The following is a 17,939-nucleotide window of genomic DNA, read 5'->3' as shown; positions in this document are numbered from 1 at the left end:
GCGCATGTTGCAGGACTTTTCTGTTCAGCGCTCGTAGCTGTCTGTAAATCCAGGGATGTTTTCCGCTGTTTGACATTACGGCTCTGCAGTCCGGCGCTCCTTGGAGCTACGAGCCAAGCGTCTCCTACAACTCCTCTCCAACCTGTGCTGCAAACACACAGCAAAGCCAAAATGTAAGTTAATGGCTTTCCACCACAACTGGCAGCAGAGCTGGGTGCCGAGCGCTCAGCGGTGGCCGTTTTTAGCTTTCTATTATAGGTGATGAAATGCCCTTGGGAATAGACATCTCCTCCATGAAGGGAGTCATATTGTTTGTACACACAAGTCGATCCCATCCGCAGCTGAAAATACTATTCACGTAATACACCAGTGTCCGGTCATATTTCTAGAGCGAGAAATGGGTTTGACAACTCCAGCTTCATTCCTAACATTACTGGATTGCATTAGCGCTTTTTTTTTCTCGCCTCCAAAAAGTGTTTAGTTTTATATGTGCATCTACAGCACTTTTTTCTTTTTTTTTCGCCTCTTAATTTCAATTTAAAGCTCAAAATGTCTCCATTCGTAAAGTGGGGAATATAAATGTGCCCCCCAGCAAAGAGGAATGGGTTCACTTTCCATTTGGTGGTTATAGTCCGTGAATGTTCCCGACACGTATTATGGTAAGTACCTAGAGGAATCACAAGGTGTGCCAAAAGTTAGTGGCGCTTTTATTTCCCCCCGCTTATACTGAGAAACGATGTGGACGACTCCTTTGACGATAGGGGTATCCTAAAAAAAAATCTGATACAATGTCATGTATAAAATTCTTTTACTTGACCTGCAACGGTATAGTTATAGTCGGGGCTGTGGAGTCGGTAAGCCAAACCTCAATTTCCGTGACTGCAACTCCGCAGTCCTGGTTATAGATGTTATACTTTGGTGGGGGGGGGGGGGGGGGAGGGGCACAAATCTGTGCAGAGAAAAGATACAAAAGCTCAACTTATGTACGGACCCTTAAAGGAATAGATTGTAGCGTCTCTAGGATCTACCATAAGAGTTCTTCCGTATCTCCCATTGGTTGCACTGAAGAGGGCAGTATGATGGGTGATAGGTGAGGGTGTCATCTGTCGGGTGTATATGAGATATCCGTGGGATCTCCCGTAGAGGCATCAGATGTGAAAGCCCCCTATAAGATGGAATATGTTCATGAAATCACTTTGAAGTGCATGCACGTTTCTGATGAGCACCAGTGATGTCTCCTAATCCCGGCCAGCTTCAGTGTAGCTCTTACAAGCAGCGGCGGTCGGTCTCCTAGGCAACGAGCTGTAAAGAGTTTATTTTCTCATCTCGGGAATGGCTGCAAATTTTAATACACAGTAAACTGCAAGGCTATGTGCATATGTTGCGGATTCTGCTGCGTTTCCGCAGCGGCATTGGCCCTGCAGAAACGCAGCAGTTCCGCAGACATGGTACAGTACCATGTTAGCCTATGGTATTTCAAATCTGCTGTGCTCACGCTGCGGTTTTTTCCGCGCGGTTTTGCTGCGGTTTACAAACCGCAGCATGTCAATTGTTTGAGCGGATTCCGCAGCGGTTTCATACCTTTAACATAGTAGAGGTGTGAAACCGCAGGGCAAAACCGCAGACAAAACCGCAGGTCACTTTACCGCGCGGAAAAACCCGCAGGTGAATCCGCAGCGTGTGCACATAGCCCAAATGTGCTTGTGTTTACAAGTCACGTCCAGCAACGCGTCTGTATGAAGATGGCAAGAACCCCGGTAAGGTGGCCATGCACATGAAATAAATACAGGCCAAACTCACTGACCATCTAAGGCTGTGTTCACACTGCGTTTAAAGCTACGGTGCGTGGCACTGTCAGGGATGACATAAAAAGGCCTGGAAAACTGGATACGGACTTTAGGGCTGATGGAACCATGGAGTTTAATGATGGCAGAAGGAGTCTGTACTCTGTCAGACATCAATTTCGGCAATATCGGCCTATTTGAAGCAGCCCCCAAAATGTAGTGGACTGTGCTTCAAATGGGCGGATTTTGCTGAAAATGATGTCTGGCAGAGCACACAGTGACTCCATCTTGTATCATTAAAGGGCTATTCCCATCTGCAAGATCCTATCCCACTATGTAGTAGGTGTAGTAATAATAATATTAGCAAATACTTCCAATTAGAAATGTAGTATAGTTCTTCTGATTCGCTATGTCTCTTTCCTCATGTGCAGGCATTGCAGGATGTTAGGTATCCATGGTTACAACTAAGGATATATTGACAGCTAGTTGCTAGTGGTCGTAACCATGGATACCTAAGGTCCTGCAATGCCTGCACTTGAGGAAAGAGACATGGCGAATCAGAAGAACTATACTACATTTCTAATTGGAGGTATTTGCTATTATTATTATTATTATTATTATTACACCTACTACATATTGGGATACGATCTTGGAGATGGGAATAGCGCTTTAAAGTAATTGGTCCCATCAGCAAAACCTTCCTCATCCTGTTTAGTATGGCTTCAGACGCGATCCCAGGCGCAGCCACTGCCAGCCGAAAGCCCAATGTGAGCACGGCTTTGTGTAGTGCGGTGTCCTGACTCTTCCCGGACCGCAGATCTGTGCTCATTCAGCTGACCGCCATGTGTACGGTTGGTGTTCTACAAGTTAGAATCCAGGAACAATGCTTTTCACACTGCGACTGGGGACGTGTGAGCCTGACTTGACGGTTTTGCCCCCCCAAAAAACCTACTCCACCCCTATTAAAAATGAAAGTCCCCTTCGGTATAGTGGTGCACCCCCTACACCTTTTAGTCCTGCGCACATTCACGTTGGCGGTATTGGGGCAGCAGGGAGCCGCACCATTGCCATATGGCAGCACTACATCAACATGCGCCATCTTTTGCCCAAGTTTTATGGTTATTTACAATTTTGCCACCGTGCAGTTTTCCTGGGACATTGCCGTAAAAGAGGCCACATGTACTCACAAAATGTTGCATTTTGCTCTGCCGTATTCTTACCACCACATGTGAGTACACCCCAAAATGATATCCCTCTGCCTCCCACTGTCACCATTCTCCACTCCCAATCTTGCTGCTCCATGTTTTTTTCCCACCAGTGTTGATACATTTATACTTTCTTTCTTTACAGTTTTAGATTGTCCAGACGTATGATTATAATTTACAGTGTATCCAATATGTATAGAACGTATCTTCCTGCCCCAAAATGACGCCATCGATTCTGTTTTTTCAGTGTTAACTGTTATCAAACAGAAATCACACTTTTTATCCAAAGGAAGTGCCGTTTCCTGGAGACCTCGCTGCATTTTCCTACTTACAGTATAGCGGACCCATAAACTTCAATCACTTTTTATTTTTGGGTCCCGTTATCCTCTGACTAATCGGTACCGGCCAACGACTTCAGACCTCAATGCGTCTTCTAGTTATAGGTAGGGATTGTATAAAAATGTGCCCACAGCTACCAACGCTAAGGAAATAACGGAAAACTGGCATTTATTATTTTTGCAGTTGGGGCTCATTAATGTTTTTTGCAACTTTGATGTGATCTGTGGCCATAAATCAGCCGAGGGGGAGCCCCAAATAAGACCAGGAAGAGTTTCAAACTCTTCCGTCAGACTGTCAAAATGAGCTCGCTGACTGTTTCTCTGTTAACTCATTCTGCAGCCAGCAAGAGACAGTTCTACAGCATAGGCTATGGAAGACAAAAGGTGCAGGTTCATTTTAAATAAAACCATTGTATTTTTAACCAAAAAAAAAATAAATGCATTTAAGAAAAAAATAAAAATTCTTCCCAAAGCTGGACAACATTAAATTATTTAAAGTTGTGTTCTCACCCATTTAACAATAACGAATGTAAAAATTACCTGCACAACTCTATAATCCAAGTTATTCACACAGTCCGGAGAGTAAATTCCTACAGCAAATATTGGAAGTTTGCCTGACCATTGTGCATTGTTTAAATCCAGAATTAATTAAAAATCAAAAACCTTTTATAAACGCCATGTTGATATAGCTTCTTTACTCCATTTCTATCCCGGGCATGCAGAGATACCTTTGAGGAAGGTCTACATGGAGCGAAACTTGATGTACCAGTCTTTGCACATAGCGGAATATATCCTTTTTATTTTTAGCATCCCTCATCTTAATTATTTTCACAAATTACATTTTCTGTTTACAAAATGAATTCTTGCTGTTGGTGCAGACATACCATTGGTGCAATCTGTGCAGCTGCACATAAGCACAAGAGGTACCGTAATGGGGGCCGCACCATCTCCAGAGCAGGTGGAATTGTGACCAGTCCCTGTTCCTGGAGAGTGATGTGTCTTGTCATATGCCAGCTTCAGCCAATTCATGGCCGCTAATCAGCAGCAGCCCTTACTGTTGTCAGAACGGGTGTTCACCCTGATGGAGCATTGATTTGCTGCTGACAAAGAGCCGCGCTTGTCCTCAATCCACGATCAGCAGGGCCAGCGTCACTTGGACAGCGGCTGCAGGAAGGAGAGGTTGTTAGTTTTCATACTTTAATTAGGATCCCATATTGATTTAACTGAGGTTATTTAGTACTGGACAACCCCTTCAAATATGTGTTTCGGATTAAAAATAATTAAATAATTTTTGCTATTTTGAAGTCATTTAAAAAAAAAATGCATTTTTTTAGCAGCTTTGTTGGTTTCCCTGCATATTTAACTTTGTGTGATCATAAATCTCCCCTTGGATCCCCCCAGCGTGATCTCGCTGAAACATTCTCAGTTAACTCATTCTGCAGCCAGCAATAGACAGTACAACACACAGGCTGTGGGAAACCAACGGTGCAAAATTATCAATGAATCCCAGTTACAAAAGTGATTGCATTTAAGTAAGAAAACAAAATGCCTCCGACGTTGGACAAGTCTATAGAGAAGTGATAAAATATATATATATTATTTTGGGTGTCTACGACTCTGCAAAATTTGTTTTGGTATTTTTGTTGTTTTTTTCCTTCTTTTAAGAAGCGATGCGACTTGTGTAATCATTTTTTTTGCCGGGTATATAAGTCACAGGCGACATCATTACTCCAATTTTTTTGTCTCCAGCTGAGTGCAGGGAATAAGCTTGATCCGCGTTATTTCAGAGTTTTTGGAAGGATAGCATTGCTGAAACTTATACCCGAGGCCTGCCCTTAAATAAAGGCTGCTATCCCACTAATGTAATGTGGGGCTGCTATGAGCTTTTATATCTGGAGTATAAATATTATTTCTAATATTTTGTTGTTTTTCCAGATGCGGTTTGTGAAGAATGTAAGTTTGTGGAGAGAAATGAAGCCCGGCTTCTACCATGGACATATCTCCTATCTGGACTTTGCAAAGTAGGTTTTTAATCGTTTTCCTTCCCTCCTTTTTTTTTTTTTTTTTCCTTCACTCTTCTCATCCCAGCACGGTAGATTTCTGCCACATCTGAGAACTACAATTGTGCGGTGGTAAGCTAATCTATTGTTACTTCATGGGGGCTGCAACGCATTGCAGAATAATTCAGGACGGCGGCTCATTGCCGTTATAGAGCAGCGCCCTCTAGTGAGCGCACGGCATAAGGACCTGTCCTGAACATTTTTTTTTTTTTTTCATCTCAGTTTTATTAACGCTAAGAAGGAACCTAATGCTGCAGCCTCTAAATCAGAGTTTTTATTTGTATACTTCCACACATCCAAGAACTACGGCCCATCGTTGTCCCGGAAACGAGCCTGATGCTGGCGGCCATCATCTCTCATTGCCTGTTTTTCACATTTGTGTTATGTTTCAGGTTTGGAGTCAAGAAGAAGCCCATTTATATCAACGTGATCAGGGATCCCATCGAGAGGCTCGTATCCTACTATTACTTCCTTCGATTTGGTGATGACTACAGACCAGGCCTGCGCCGGAGGAAGCAAGGAGATAAAAAGGTACAGACTTCACATGTAGTCAGATATGGAAGTTGGGATTTAAAGAGAATCTGGTGCCAGGTTTTTGTCACCTAATCTGAGAGCTGCATCATGTAGAGACATAGACCCTGATTCCAGTAATGTGTCACTTACTGGGCTGCTTCATGTAGTTTTGATAAAATCTGTTTCATCACCAGGTTATCAGTAGAGGACTAGTAAACCTGCTGCCATGAGAGAGATGATAGGAGTAGTAATCGGATTTCTCAGGGCGCCACGCTTCGATACAGGAGACCAGCCGGGTCAAGAACCATGAAGATTTATTAGCATAATGCGTTTCTGGGACGATCCGTCCCCTTCTTCAGGGGCTATGGAATAATCACTTCTCTCCGTGCTTTAAAACAGCACTGATGTGATTGATCAACCAATCAAATACGTAAAATGGTTAAAGCATGCATAAAGTGACAGATACAGATCCATTAAAAGAGATCAATTAATAGAAAAAATACAAACAAATCCCCGATGTCATCACATCCTGCTGAGGTCCCCATTGGCCTGAACATAAAATATAGTATTTGTTTCTAATGCATTATTGGACACCACCAGGTGCATCATTATTAACGGAAAAGTACGAGAAGTCAGCTCACCACTTTTAGTCCATCTAGATGTCCAGCTTGCTTCATAGTGCTCCGCACGGACAAGGGTGAAGCAACCACGGCAGGATCCAGTAATGAAGAGTAACGTCCAGCAAATGATCAAAAGATAAAATTTAACTTTTAATGCAAACAATGGTTAAAATTCCATTTAGATAATGTCCAGCACAATACACACACTGGCTCAATGCCGCTAATGATCAACGCGTTTCGACCTGTGGGTCTTAATTAGTATTATAGTCTAATTACTACATCTTGTGTTCCGGCTGAAGGGTCCCCAGGGGGATGTGATTACATCGGGGATTTGTTTGTGCCTTTTCTTTTAATTGATCTCTTTTAATGGATTTGTATCTGTTATTTTATGCATGCTTTAACCATTTTACATAGGTGGTTGGTCAATCACATCAGTGCTGGTTTATTTAAAGCACGGAGAGAAGTGATTATTCCATTCCTACCTGATGAAGGGGACGAATTTCCCCAGAAACGCATTGTGCCCAATAAATCTTCATGTTTACTGACCCCGGCTAGTCTCCTATACCTGAACATGGCGCCCCCCCCCCCCCCTGAGAAATCTGATTACTACTCCCATCATCTATCCTCTTAGACGGTTTCTGCATTATACACTGGGGTGGGCCGAAGGTCCTGCAGCGCTCCCTGACTCCTGGCTTCTAATGTCTGTTCACATTGTTGTCCCTGGTCTGCACAACCATTGGAGGCGAGTTTATTACCTCCCCCTCCTCTCCCCACTGATCTGGGGTGTCCTTTCAGATGGAGCACTCCCCCTGTCCTTTGTTGCCATTTAGTCCTCCATATTTAGGAGCTCTGTATAACCCTGCCGCCACCACTGAATGTGCATAGGCAGAAAGCTGCCAATTGGTGGTGTGGGCGGGGTTATACAGAGCTCGGCATTCAGAGAACTGCTAGACCTGCAGCAGAGAAAACTGCAGAAAGCAGTGCAGTACGTCACTGACTCATCACTGGAATCGGGGTCTCTGCCCCTACATTAAGCTGCTCTGAAATGGGGTAGAAAAAAACTTGGTGACTGATTCCCTGTTTTATCTCCTGTATATGTATATAATGGCATACCTCACCCATAGAATTCTTTTTTTCTTTTTTCTTTTTTACGGGATGCCTCTTTATTGATTAGCAATTACACAGTTAAAAAAAAAAAAAAAAATATGCAACCAGTCATACATTTTGGTAAAATGTCGGGTGCGGAAGCAATATTTAAAGGGTTTTTCCGGGTATTAAGGTACTTTTCTGTCCCCAATCAGCTTACACAATACAATTATGAACTCGGATATTCTTTCCTTCCCCAAGTTCAGCTGTCCATATCCGCCACTGCTTTCTGCTTTTTTTGATAGGCTGCAGCGGTGATGTCCAGATGGCAGCACGCGACTGCTGCAGCCAATCACCGGGTTCATTGGGCTCTGCCAGTGTAACTGGCTCATGCTGCTGAGTCCAGTGATGTCACTGCTGCAGCTTGTCAACAAAGACTGGCAGCAGCGGCAGAGAAGCAGCACTGGACCACTGGAGGAAAACGTTTTTTTTATGGGAATCCATTTAATGTTTCCCGTTTCAACCATTAAAAAAAAAAAGATGCTTTTCAAAGCACTGACAGAATCTGCCCCGAATTTAATGGCAGGACTTTGTCATGAGCGTTGACTGAGGGACAGGCGCTGACTATGTATAGGGCATCACTGATTGGAGGAGAACCGGTTTTGTATGCAAGGCTTGAGGATAGGCGCACAGCCCCCTTTAATTCCATAGTCCCCCTTATACTATATACACATACATATGCTGTAGAGTTATAATTTAGTTTGTTAAATGGCGTCCGTCTAGAGTAATGAGTGATATGCCAGGCTGTAATCCTTTTGGCCCTAGAGAATTTGATATACTCTAGGAAGACATCTTGTAGTTTATGGATAATACGTGTGTAATACATTTGGCCGGAATTTCCATTTCACATTACACCTTTCTTTATCTCCAGACCTTTGATGAATGTGTAGCAGCTGGAGGATCTGACTGTGCTCCAGAAAAACTTTGGCTTCAGATCCCGTTCTTCTGCGGCCACAGCTCTGAATGCTGGTAAGGACGGTACAGAACTCGCCGTCTTCACAAAGAATCTTCTCTGGTCCGGCATCTTGATGGGAAAAGGAAGCCGCTCACATCTGCATTGCATTTTGATTATTTTTTTTTTATTTTTTATTTTATATTTTTATTTTATTTTTTTTTAAATGAGGTTAAATTTGACTTGTACTGTATATACTCGTGTATAAGACGAGATTTTCAGCCCATTTTTTTGGGTTGAAAGTCCCTCTCATCTTATACACGAATTATATACCTGGGGGTCGGCGGGGGTGGGGGAGCGGGGGTGTCAGAGATCATACTGACCCCCCGGCGCGTTCTCTGTAGCCCCCCGCTTCTCCAGGTCTCCCTTCCTGCCTTCAGCGGTCACGTGGTACCGCTCGTTAAACTTATGAATATGCACATATTCATGAGTGTAATGAGCGGTATCACGTGACTGCCGAAGGCAGGAAGCAATACCGTGGAGAAGCCGGGCTGCAGAGACCGCGCCAGGAGGGGTAAGTAGGGCGATATTCACCTGTCCCCGTTCCCACTCTGCTGCGTCATGTGTCAGTGACGTTGAGCCAGCAGGGGGCGCGGTGACGTTGTTAGTGCGCGCCCTCTGCTGGCTGAACAGTCACTGACAGATGACGTGGCAGACAGCGGTGAGCAGAGATGGAGCCCGGACAGGTGAATATCTCAGGTGCCGGGTCCTCAGCAGGAGAGGCGAGTATGGCATTTTTTTTTGCAGCAGCAGCAGTGTATGGGGGCATAATATATGGAGCATCTTATGGAGGCAGGATATGGGGCATATTCTATGGGGCAGCATATGGGGGCATATTCTATGGGGCAGCATATGGGGCATATTCTGTGGGGCAGCATATGGGGGCATATTCTGTGGGGCAGCATATGGGGGCATATTCTGTGGGGCAGCATATGGGGGCATATTCTGTGGGGCAGCATATGGGGGCATATTCTGTGGGGCAGCATATGGGGGACATATTCTGTGGGGCAGCATATGGGGGGCATATTCTGTGGGGCAGCATATGGGGGGCATATTCTGTGGGGCAGCATATGGGGGGCATATTCTGTGGGGCAGCATATGGGGGGCATATTCTGTGGGGCAGCATATGGGGGGCATATTCTGTGGGGCAGCATATGGGGGGCATATTCTGTGGGGCAGCATATGGGGGGCATATTCTGTGGGGCAGCATATGGGGGGCATATTCTGTGGAGCAGCATATGGGGGGCATATGGGGGCATATTTTGTGGGGCAGCATATGGGGGCATAATCTATGAAGCATCTTATGGGGGCATATTATTCTATGGAGCATCTTATGGGGGCATTATTAACCTTTGTGCAGCATTATATGGGGCGTATTTTGTATGGAGCATCTTATGGGGCCATCATGAACTGTATGGAACATTATTTGGGGCTCCTGATTCAATATGGATATTCAAAAACAATTAACCTACTAATGTCTCAATTAATTTTACTTTCATTTTTATTTTTGAAATTTACCAGTAGCTGCTGCATTTTCCACCCTAGGCCTTATACGCGAGTCAATAAGTTTTCCCAGTTTTTTGTGGCAAAATTAGGGGGGTCGGCTTAGGCTACTTTCACACTTGCGTTTTTTTTGCTGCGCGTTTTTTGCGCACACAAATGCATGAAAAAAACGCATCATGCGTTTGTGAGTTTTTTGCGGGTTTTGGTGCATTTTTTAAAAAACCCGCATGCGTTTTTTTGCGCATACGTGTGCATTACAATGCGCACGTATGCGCACCCATAGACTTTAATGGGTGTTTTGCTGTAAAAACCCGCATTGCGTGCGCATGCGTTTTTTGGGGGCAAGTCGGACGCACAAAAAATGCAGCATGATGCATTTTGTGCGCCCGAGCGCACACTGCAAAAAAAAAAAGGCATGCGCATACAAACGCGTACGTGCGCTTATGTATGCGCACCCATGTTAAAGTATAGGGGAAAAAACGCAAGTGTGAAACCAGCCTCATACACAAGTATATACGGTAACTTTATTTTTCACATTTAACGATTACGCTATTTTCAGGCCTTAAAGGGGATAATCTGTTTCTAATCACTTCCACATCCAGAGGTGAGCAGGGCTGGTGACGTCACATCAGCGAATTTCTGCTGGCCTTTGTGTCTGGGAGCCGGAGATATCACGCACATGTCCCGTCCTAGTGAATGGGATATGTTTGCGTTACGTGACGCTTCTGCATGTCAGTAGGCTGATATCCAGGGAGGTGAAGTCGCCGGCTCGCTCACCTGATGCGGAAGTGTGTAGAGCTGGATCACACTACGAGGGATTTTCCAGTGTCGCGTCCACTGCTGCTGCTCTCTGCAGCTCAGTCCTGATCAAGTGAATGGAAATCCGCTGCGATATTGTTAGTTTATTTTATATTCTGTAGAATCCCTTTAAATCCATTTACTGCCAGAGGAGTCCGAATGCTTCTTTCTCCGATGAACATGCATTTTCATATCCATCACATGATGCAGGTTCATGGGGGAGTTGGGAAAGGTAACTTGGTCACATAGGTGACTGTTAAGCTCCAGGAACAACAAGAAAACAGAACTGTGGACATTTATCAATTACAGATTCTCTGCCAAACACTGGGGTTCCACACATTTTCCGGCAGAGGAAGAAAGAAAAAAAAAAAAAGCCTTTTTTTTCATAGCATTTTTACCAGTATTTCCCTAAACTTTTTTGCTATTTACCGTATTTATTTTTTTAACATTCCCTTACATTACATAGAATTTTCACATTTGGGGCCACCAAAATGAAGGGTGCTCACCTGTAACGTTGACGTAATGTTAACTGTGGTGTAACCAATGGCTATGAAATCCAATGATAAATCCTGTCTGAAGCATCTCCCAATGCCTCTAGGAGTGCAGTTCCTTCACTCTAGTATAAGACGTACTATTACATTCTACATCGTACAATATATATACAGTCATGGCCAAAAGTTTAGAGAATGACACAAATATTAATTTTTACAAAGTCTACTGCTTCATTTTTTCTAATGGCAATTTGCATATACTCCAGAATGTTATAAAGTGTGATCAGCTTAACAGCAATTACTTGCAAAGTCAATATTTGCCTAGAAAATTAACTTTATCCCCCAAAACACATTTCAACATCATTGCAGCCCTGCCTTAAAAGGACCAGCTAACATCGTTTCAGTGATTGCTCTATTAACACAGGTGTGGGTGTTGATGAGGACAGGGCTGGAGATCAATCTGTCATGATTAAGTAAGAATGACACCACTGGACACTTTAAAAGGAGGCTGGTGCTTGGCATCATTGTTTTTCTTCTGTTAACCATGGTTATCTCTAAAGAAACACGTGCAGTCATCATTGCACTGCACAAAAATGGCCTAACAGGGAAGAGTATCGCAGCTAGAAAGATTGCACCTCAGTCAACAATCTATCGCATCATCAAGAACTTCAAGGAGAGAGGTTCCCTTGTTGCCAAAAAGGCTCCAGGGCGCCCAAGAAAGACCAGCAAGCGCCAGGACCGTCTCTTAAAAGTGCTTCAGCTGCAGGTTCAGGCTACCAGCAGTGCAGAGCTTGCTCAGGAATGGCAGCAGGCAGGTGTGAGTGCATCTGCACGCACTGTGAGGCGGAGACTCTTGGAGCAAGGCCTGGTCTCAAGGAGGGCAGCAAAGAAGCCACTTCTCTCCAGGAAAAACATCATGGACAGACTGTTATTCTGCAAGAGGTACAGGGAGTGGACTGCTGAGGACTGGGGTAAAGTCATTTTCTCTGAAGAATCCCCTTTTCGATTGTTTGGGATATCTGGAAAACGGCTTATTTGGAGAAGACCAGGTGAGCGCTACCACCACTCTTGTCTCATGCCAACTGTCAAGCATCCTGAAACCATTCATGTGTGGGGTGGCTTCTCAGCCAAGGGAATGGGCTCTCTCTCAGTCTTGCCTAAAAACACAGCCATGAATAAAGAATGGTACCAGAATGTCCTCCAAGAGCAACTTCTCCCAACCGTCCAAGAGCAGTTTGGCGATCAACAATGCCTTTTTCAACATGATGGAGCGCCTTGCCATAAAGCAAAGGTGATAACTAAATGGCTCAGGGAACAAAACATAGAGATTTTGGGACCATGGCCTGGAAACTCCCCAGATCTTAATCCCATTGAGAACTTGTGGTCAATCATCAAGAGACGGGTGGACAAACAAAAACCTTCAAATTCAGACAAAATAAAAGCATTGATTTTGCAAGAATGGACTGCTATCAGTCAGGATTTGATCCAGACGTTGACTGAGAGCATGCCAGGGAGAATTGCTGAGGTCCTGAAGAAGAAGGGTCAACACTGCAAATATTGACTTGCTGCATTAACTCATTCTAACTGTCAATATAACCTTTTGTTACTCATAATATGTTTGCAATTATATTTCTGTATGTGATAAAAACATCTGACAAACACACATAAAAACCAGAGGGCAGCAGATCATGTGAAAATATAATATTTGTGTCATTCTCAAAACTTTTGGCCATGACTGCATGTGTATATATATATATATATATATATATATATATATAATATATATATATATATATATATAATATATTAGTGATCGTAGTTCTCAAATATTAACCATATGTGATTTTAGTATTTTCACCATGTTTGCATCAGAAATTGTTCTGTCGCTAAGCAACCACAAAGACTATTGGAATATTGAAACATTGTTTCAAGGAAAAATTACAACAAAACACACAGGCATTTTCAGCTTTTTTTCTTTTTTGCTAATATGCTAGAAACTAGTTGTGGGAAATAAGGCAGATAATCTAGACCTATTATCCGGGTAATTGACGCTCCACGGTATGTGGTGGGCACACACAGCTGTGCTGGTTATTGATTGGCTTGTATGAGCTAAAAGGAAAGAGAATATTTTGCCACCCAATAACAAAAGGTTCACACCATGAACGAAGATGTGGCTTTTCTATACAAGCTTTGGGGAGCTGATTTTTAGATTCTTCATATATTTTATCTCGTGATCACTTTTTTTTTTTTAAACGAATTTCCTTCTTACAGTCCAAAACGTGGTGACTATATATATATATATATATATATATATATATATATATATATATATATATTAGCTGAAGAGCCCGGCGCTGCCCGGGCATAGTGACTAAGTGTGGTTAGTTATAGCAAATTATAATTATCCACCATCCCATAGTCGAGTGCCCATATACCCATCATACATATTCTTCATCCCATAGTCCCGTGCCCATATACCCATCATACATATCCTCCATCCCATAGTCTCATGCTCATATACCCATCACACATCCTCCATCCCATATTCCCGTGCCCATATACCCGTCATACATATCCTCTATCCCATAGTCCAGTGCCCATATACCCATCACACATCCTCCATCCCATAGTCCCGTGCCCATATACCCATCATACATATCCTCCATCCCATAGTCCAGTGCCCATATACCCATCACACATCCTCCATCCCATAGTCGACCATTATGACATCATAATGAGTGGCGGGGCTTGCAACCTATGATGACATCAGCGTCGCCATGGCAACCATTGTGACATCATAATGAGGGGCGGGGCTTGATACACACACTGCTTCCCCATTATGTAGATAGGGGCAAAATTGTTTGGTGAATTGGAAAACGCGGGGTTAAAATTTTGCCTCACAACATAGCCTAGGACGCTCTCGGGGTTCAGACGTGTGACTGTGCCAAATTTTGTGGCTGTAGCTGCGACGGTGCGGATGCCAATCCCGGACATATACATACATACATACACACATACATACATACATACACACATACATACATACATACATACATACAATACACACTTGAGCTTTATATATTAGATATATGTGTGTGTGTGTAATATATATATCCACCTCCAAGATCAAAGGTCGAGCTGCTTCTATTCTAAAAGAGAATATACTACAATCCATCTTGCAAAAACAATATGGGGGACAAAAACGAGGAGTTAAAGGGGCGTAAAGAGGCAGATGGACAAAATCACTGCTTAGCCAATCACCAGATAGGGTGTGTCACTGCTGGGTGTGATTGGCTGAGCGGGCATTTCCAGTAAGCTGATAGGGAGAGACCAGTGGGTACTGGATAAGTGCCAGAAGAGGACCTGCAGGGAATAAAGGCCCTCCCTGATTCCCCGCAGGTCCTCTTCTGGCACTAATCTGGTACCCACTGGTCTTCCAGTATGATTTATTTTATTATTTTAAGGTAGCCTAAGCAATTTAAAAAATAAATGCTATTAACCATTTATTTTTTTCCATTTTTTTTTTTACTTTTGGTGTCCTTTTAAAAATATGCAAATGAGCGTGAATTCTGTTGAAACCCTTAATTCCACACAGATCGATGGATCATTACATCACGAGCTGAATGTAACACTTCAAGTAATCAACATGAAGCGGTGTAAAATCAAGTCCTATCTTTTCCAGGCTGGGAATTCACTAATTAGCTGAAACTCGCTGTAAACAGACAGCAGGATATTGAGTAAAAGTGTTAAAATGTCATCAAATATTTATGAGACGATCAAGGTCTCATTAGACTTTCAGCAAATACGTGGCCCGCAGCCTGCCATGAATCCAGCAGCCTGCCTGCTCCCTCTAATCACAGGTGTCATTGATGGACCGTTATCTAGTATGATGGTGTATATTGGCAGAGCAGATATCTCCACGATTATCCTGCTCCCACCTATTAACTGCAACGTAAAAATATTTGTGTATGTTCCGTAGGGGTCAGTGATCCCTATTCTGTTTTAATACCTATCCAGTACCTTACATCAAAAAGAATCTGACACCAGGTTTGTGCCTAATCTGAGAGAAGCATGATGTAGGGACAGAGACCCTGATTCCAGTGATGTGTCACTTACTGGGCTTCTTCATAAATCACTGGTTTATTAGCAGGAAACTATGCCTAGAGAACTAGTAAACCTGCTGCCGTTTATTAATCCATATTCATAAGCTCTGTATAACCCCGCCCCCACCACTGATTGGCAAATTTTGGTGTACACTTTGCAAAGGCAGAAAGCTGCCAATCAGTGGTATGGGTGGGGTTATGCAGAACTCAACATTCAGAGAACTTGTAGATCTATACCATTGGAATACAGGAATTTTGTCAAAACTGCAGCAAGCAGCCTAGTAAGTGATTGCTGGAATCAGGGTCTCTGCCAATGCGTCATGCTGCTCTCAAATTAGGTAGTTAAAACCTGGTGACAGATTTCTTATAACTACCATTCGTTGCAGCCATCATACAGTATTTGGTTTTTGAACACTGACAGTTGTTCGGAAAGTAATATATGGTAAGTAATGTCTCACCATTTACTCTCCATAGATTACTGAAAATTGAGATTTTATGGCTCCATAGCTGCTGCTTTATTACTTGGGCTTCCCAAATAATTTGTTGAAGAAAAAGCTATATAACCGTGGTCCTGGGTGTCACTAAAAATGTTATTATAATGTAGATAGTAGATTTTGGGAATATATTAATTGCTCCCGCTGAGACTAAACTTTTTCTTCATAAGATGTATAAAGTTATTTTTATCGGTCGTCCATGACAGCACCACCTGAGAGAGGGGATCCGCCCTTCAGGAACAGGAAACCTACAGATACAAAAGGGCGGCACCTCTCCCACGCATCAGTTGGTTTCCTGTTCCTAGAGGACGGGACTTCCTTCAGATCGTCCATCATGGAGTCGTCGAGGGATTCCCAGGCCGGCTGACCGACTCAGGTAGCGGGGGGATCTCCTACCTCGGTCAAGCTCGGGGTACCTGGAAGCGCCACGGTGGGGCCGGGTAGGTCGCCACGGCAGTGGTTAGAGCAGGCGGAGCAAAGGGTCCGGTGGACAGCCGTCTCCAGAATGCGGGCACCAGGTATGTATGCAGGCCCCTCCTGATGCATTTTCCCCCGGGGTCCGGTCTCAAACCCCCTCCGGCCAGGTCGGCGGTTGCGTCCGGTCGCCAAGTGCAGGCTGGCGCGCATGGGGGCGGCGGGCATACCGGAGCCGGGGGCGCCGTGCCGGCTCCTTTCCGCGCGCTCCCGCGGCCTCTGACGCGCGGCGGAGGTGACGCGGTGGAAGGGGCGGGGGCGCCAAAACCGGAAGTCGGGTGCCGGCCGCCTTCCTAGTGTGCGCCGCGTGCGCGCGGTACCCGAGGCGGTGGGGGGGGACGGTTCATGCGGGGGAAGGTCGCGGGAGGGTTCCTGAGGGAGGTGCCGCGCCAGTGCCCTGCTGACCGGATACTGGGAGGCCTTAAAGGGCAGGAGGTGATGCTGCCGGGGTGCTTCTGAAGGCCCAGCGATGGTTGACAGAACCCCCATAGAGCAGCAGGACGTGCAGGAGCACCCACAGAAGGAGGCCTCGGTGAAGCCTCATACGAGTGGAAGCGGACGAGTGAGCAGAGCCGCAGAAGTTCCTCCAGTCTAAAGGATTCCCCCTGCCTCCCTCCGTGATCCGGTACCTGCCTCATCTGCATGGGTAAGAGATCTCCGTGAATGTACCCTGATGCAGTGTTCCCTTATGCTGGTTTCGCAGGGGAGGAAAGCTACAGTAAAACAGAAGCACAGGGAATGTGCGCTCTGTAGTTGCCCCTTACCAGACGGCCACCCCAAAAGACTATGTCAGCCATGTGTGCGACAGACGGTAGGGGTTGGAAAGGGACGGGGGCCCAGGCATAGACTGACAGGCCTTGCACTCTCCCCCATCCTTACAGGGACAGAGATGAAAGCCCTATCTAAAAGGGACTCTTCTAGGGGGAGAGAATTTAGTTTCTCAGGGTCGGAGTCCTCAGCTGCCCCTAGGAACAATTACTCCTCGGATTCCCCGGCCTCCACTTCATCCTCTTCGGATGAAGACTCAAGCCGATTCTGCTTCCCATTAGACCAGATGGACAAGCTAGTTAAAGCAATAAGGTCCACCATGGCGGTAGCAGACTCAAAGCCAGAACTTTCGGCACAGGTAATGTTCGGAGCTCTAGATCCCAGGAAACACAAAGCTTTTTCCATTAAATGATAAGGTCCAGAGCCTGATAGAAAGGGAATGGAAGAGACCCGAAAAAAGGGGCTCCTTACCACCTGCCTTCAAACGGAGGTACCCATTTGATGACCCAGTGGTAAACAGATGGGATAAGGCCCCTAAGCTGGACGCGGCAGTAGCCAAAGCCTCCAAAAAGTCCTCCATACCGTTCGATGATATGGCCTCCTTAAAAGACCCGCTGGATAAAAAAGCGGATTCCTTTCTAAAGGGAACATGGGAGATGTCAGCAGGCACCCTAAGACCAGCGATAGCTG

At 44.7% G+C, this 17,939-nt stretch overlaps 1 protein-coding gene across 2 annotated transcripts in view; it reads left to right on the top strand.

The window, feature by feature from the left end:
* The window catches only part of LOC141085886 (heparan sulfate 2-O-sulfotransferase 1), a 166,143-nt gene that overhangs the window by 136,193 nt on the left and 12,011 nt on the right, over positions 1-17,939 (top strand). For both annotated transcript variants that reach the window (XM_073571501.1, XM_073571500.1), the window contains exons 3-5: positions 5,263-5,348; positions 5,780-5,918; positions 8,538-8,635. In XM_073571501.1, the coding sequence (XP_073427602.1) occupies positions 5,263-5,348; positions 5,780-5,918; positions 8,538-8,635 (323 nt within the window). The remainder of the gene's footprint in view (positions 1-5,262; positions 5,349-5,779; positions 5,919-8,537; positions 8,636-17,939) is intronic.

Source organism: Dendrobates tinctorius, unplaced genomic scaffold, assembly GCF_039654945.1.
Source record: "Dendrobates tinctorius isolate UK_male_01 unplaced genomic scaffold, ASM3965494v1 ptg000029l, whole genome shotgun sequence".
NCBI classification, from domain to species: domain Eukaryota; kingdom Metazoa; phylum Chordata; class Amphibia; order Anura; family Dendrobatidae; genus Dendrobates; species Dendrobates tinctorius.
The sequence above is the reverse complement of the archived record's forward strand: the minus strand, read 5'-3'. Positions and strand labels throughout refer to the sequence as shown.